Source organism: Arachis ipaensis, chromosome B09 (assembly GCF_000816755.2).
Source record: "Arachis ipaensis cultivar K30076 chromosome B09, Araip1.1, whole genome shotgun sequence".
Taxonomy (NCBI): Eukaryota; Viridiplantae; Streptophyta; class Magnoliopsida; order Fabales; family Fabaceae; genus Arachis; species Arachis ipaensis.
Window position 1 is genome coordinate 81,178,538 of NC_029793.2, and position 3,939 is coordinate 81,182,476.

At 34.6% G+C, this 3,939-nt stretch overlaps 1 protein-coding gene across 1 annotated transcript in view; it reads left to right on the forward strand.

The window, feature by feature from the left end:
• LOC107618416 (probable low-specificity L-threonine aldolase 1) overlaps positions 93-3,939 on the forward strand; it is a gene marked incomplete in the record, with an annotated part of 5,167 nt that continues 1,320 nt past the window's right edge. Inside the window, 8 exon segments of the mRNA XM_016320473.2 lie at positions 93-111; positions 546-588; positions 1,332-1,785; positions 2,450-2,561; positions 3,058-3,108; positions 3,313-3,384; positions 3,505-3,637; positions 3,716-3,768. Coding sequence (XP_016175959.1) covers positions 1,343-1,785; positions 2,450-2,561; positions 3,058-3,108; positions 3,313-3,384; positions 3,505-3,637; positions 3,716-3,768 — 864 coding nt within the window.

Here is a 3,939-nt window from a genome sequence, read left to right on the forward strand (position 1 = left end):
ATTAGCAATTAGCATCAGCCGTATTTTGGCACCTCATTAATGAAAGCTCTTGACATATTTTGGTGAGTCATCGTGACGCGACCTTGCTGTTCCTATCTCAACCACACTACGGTTACTTGCATTATTACATGATCACAAAAAAAACAAACACCATTATCAACTTTACTCTCTTTTTTTTTTCTTTCTTCCCTTATTTCATGCCAAAATTATTACCATAAAAAACTGCTGAATATTCAAACTATACTACAATAAGTTCTAAAAACCAACGTTTTTGTCACAGTATTTCACGGGCTATATATTTGATGTGTTGTTTCATCGCATGATTCATCACATTTTTGGTACCAATATTCCCTGCAAGTACTCGAGTACCATAGTGTTTTTTTCTCTGATTCTTTTTAAACCTTAGGTACTGATTAGTTTAATTAATACATAAGGTTGTAAATTGTAGTTAATCATCATCATATCCATTACTGTTATATTTATGTCACTGTTATGTGAGAATTTGCAGCTTCTAATGATTTCTTGAATTTTGTTGCTGTTGATAGGGAAGAAAGCAAATTATTTCGATTCAGAGAAAGACTCGATTACGTAATTTTTTTTTCTTTCTTTCTCTTTTTCTTTTTTTGCTGTTATATATAATTTTGTTTTATTTTTTTCATTTTTAGCTTGAATTTCATTGAGCCTGTTTCAAAGATCACACCATACCTCATATTTTTTCGGGAAAGATTTGATGCTTTTTTTCCTCGTTTTTTTTCTTTGTAGAATTGTTCAATTCAGCACCTAAATTCTTGGGAATTTTCACCAAGTTTCTTTTTAATTATTATTTTTTTTTTTAAAATGAAAACGTGTGTTGCGGAGACTACTAGTACTACTGATACATGGAAAATGTGTGTGCGTATGCAACTTGTTATTTTCTTTAATTTTTTGAATTCTAATCCAATCCAATCCAACAATGGTGGCGGAGAAATGTCCCTGTAAGCATGAATGACTTTACAATTTTAATATGATGACTTTGATTGTTTTGTTTTACTTTTTTTGGGTACTAAATTGAAAATTGGTGCGAAATTAGAATTTTCTTGGTTTCCATGTGCATGGCCCTCCCTATAATGAAGGAATGGCACTAATCTCTTTTGGAATGTAATTAGAGTTGAGTATCTAAGGCCAACATTTGACACTTGCATAAGCAGATGAATGAGCTGATTACTTGACCAGTCAAAGTTGGTTATAATGTGTTTCTACTTTCTACCACTATGCAACACCGCTATTGCCATTGAGATTGGCCTTTTTTTTTATCATAAACATATCTTCTAAGTTTTTAGATTGTTTTTCAGTTGCAGAGAAAATGGTAACCAGAACAGTGGACCTTAGATCAGACACAGTGACAAAGCCAACTGAAGCAATGAGAGCTGCCATGGCCACTGCTGAAGTCGACGACGATGTGCTCGGCTACGACCCTACCGTATTCCGCTTAGAAACCGAGATGGCGAAGATAATGGGAAAGGAAGCAGCACTTTTTGTGCCATCAGGGACAATGGGGAACCTCATATCTGTGCTCACACATTGCGATGTTAGGGGAAGTGAGGTAATTCTTGGGGACAATTGCCATATCTTTATCTATGAGAATGGAGGGATTTCAACCATTGGTGGGGTGCATCCGAGGACGGTGAAGAATAATAGTGACGGAACCATGGACCTTGATTTGATTGAGGCTGCTATAAGGGATCCAAGGGGAGAGATAGTGTATCCAACTACTCGGCTTATTTGCTTGGAAAATACTCACGCAAAGTAAGCAACCCTTTTTCACATTTTATTTTAAAAGTTTTCTGATCAATGTTTACTTAATGGGAGAAAGCTTTGTTGTTGGGTGTGATCGTTGTTCACCGGCAGAGTGATCTTAATACCACAACAGATTAGATTTTTTACATAAACACTTATTTTTGCTGCATGCTGCAAATCAGGAAGAAAAAGTTACTTATTTATGATGTTAATTGCATAAGACCAAATAATTTTGAACACTTAACTTCTCGTATTCTGTCCCGACGCCTACTTTATTACCCTTGAATTTCAGTGTAGGCCCGACTCTAATGTTCAAATTCTTATTTTTCACCATTGGATTAAGTTAGGTATCCATTGGACACTCAAGCTTTGAGTGTTCAAATATCATATATTACTGCGTCACAGATCTTTGTTTGCAAATAATTGTAACTTTCTTTTAAGGTATATTTTGATCCTTGTGGGAAGAACTGCTGTCTTTCTGTGTAGCCTTAATTGATTATTGGAAGATTTATTTTATTGCCCTGTTTAGTGTTTGCAATTTTTACCAGACATTAGAATGATAGAGTGCTTATGCAGTTTGCAGATATGTCTTTTGGTTTATGAAAATCCATTCCATTTCTAAATTGATTCAAATTTACAAAAGAATTGTGACTAATATCTTTCCTGAATGTAGCTCTGGTGGCAAATGTCTTTCAGCTGAATATACAGATCAAGTTGGAGAGCTTGCTAAGAAGCATGATCTGAAGCTTCACATTGACGGGGCGCGTATTTTCAACTCTTCAGTTGTAAGTAAATTGGTATTCTATTATGGTTTGTTACTTTATAAGCTTAATAAATTACTGTATAGATAGATCTTGATTAGAAAATGATCTCCAAGAATGAACATAGAATGAATTTGAGTAATTAAGTTTAGATGTGGTATGGATATAGAAATATGAAATTAAATTCTTCAAAGTTGGAAGAAGAAAATTTATTTACCATTTGAATGATTACGTGTTGCTCTGTTCCTGCATTTGTCTAGTACAAGTAACATAATAAAATATACTTATTTCTCTTCAGAACTTTTTTTGCATGATTGAGTAACTTGATTCTCTTATTCAACACTTTTTCTTAATGTTGGTCTGAGTTTTGAGAACAATATGATGCCTTTTACAATGTATCTAGCCGAGAGCTTTGTAGGTCCTGTCCTGTTATTTTTTGTTCCTTGTTCCTGTTAGCTGCTACTGTATACTGGGTACCAACAAACATTGAAGTTCTTAACAAAAAATTTTGGTTTTTCAGGCACTTGGGGTTCCTGTGGATAGGCTTGTCCGAGCAGCTGATTCCGTTTCGGTGTGATTTTCTTTTTCCTTTTCCTTTTTCCACATAGGATTCAGTATGGCTTTTTGAACTGCACATTTTCATCTACCTTATTCAAGAAAGTTTCACAGGACTGACCACTAATTTCAAATCAAAATTTTACTATGTTATTTCTATACCATATTAATAAAAATTTAATAACCCTAACCAACCTGTGATTCCTTTGAAAACAATTAGGTTTGCCTATCCAAAGGTATAGGTGCACCGATTGGATCTATTATTGTTGGATCAAAGAGCTTCATTGCCAAGGTAATTCAATTTCATTTCATTTTTTTCTTATAGTTTTGGATTGAAAGAAGGATTTAATATATATGCTATATAGGTTTTGAAACGGTTTGAACTTGAAGTGTTTTTCTTTCTTTTTTTTAGGCTAGACGGCTGCGGAAAACCTTAGGTGGTGGAATGAGGCAGGTCGGTGTCATTGCCGCCGCAGCACTTGTTGCCTTGCAGGAAAATGTTGGAAAGCTGGAAAGTGATCACAAGAAAGCTAGACTTTTAGCTGGTAAATATTATCATACAAATTTTAATTATTTCCGCATCAAGTGATCCCAAGAAAGCTATAACTTCCTCTTCATTTCAGATGGATTGAATGAAATGAAAGGACTGAGAGTGGATCCAGTGGAGACTAATATTGTGAGTATTACTATTTAGTGAAAAGTAACTTTGTTAGGATGCCGAAACTGCTCTGTTTGTGCCAGTTTTGGACCATTATTTCAATTTCATCTTTCTATATCAGAGCGTCATTGCACATATGTTTTATCTGAACAACTAACTCTTTTCTTCCATGAGGCTAGGTATATGTTG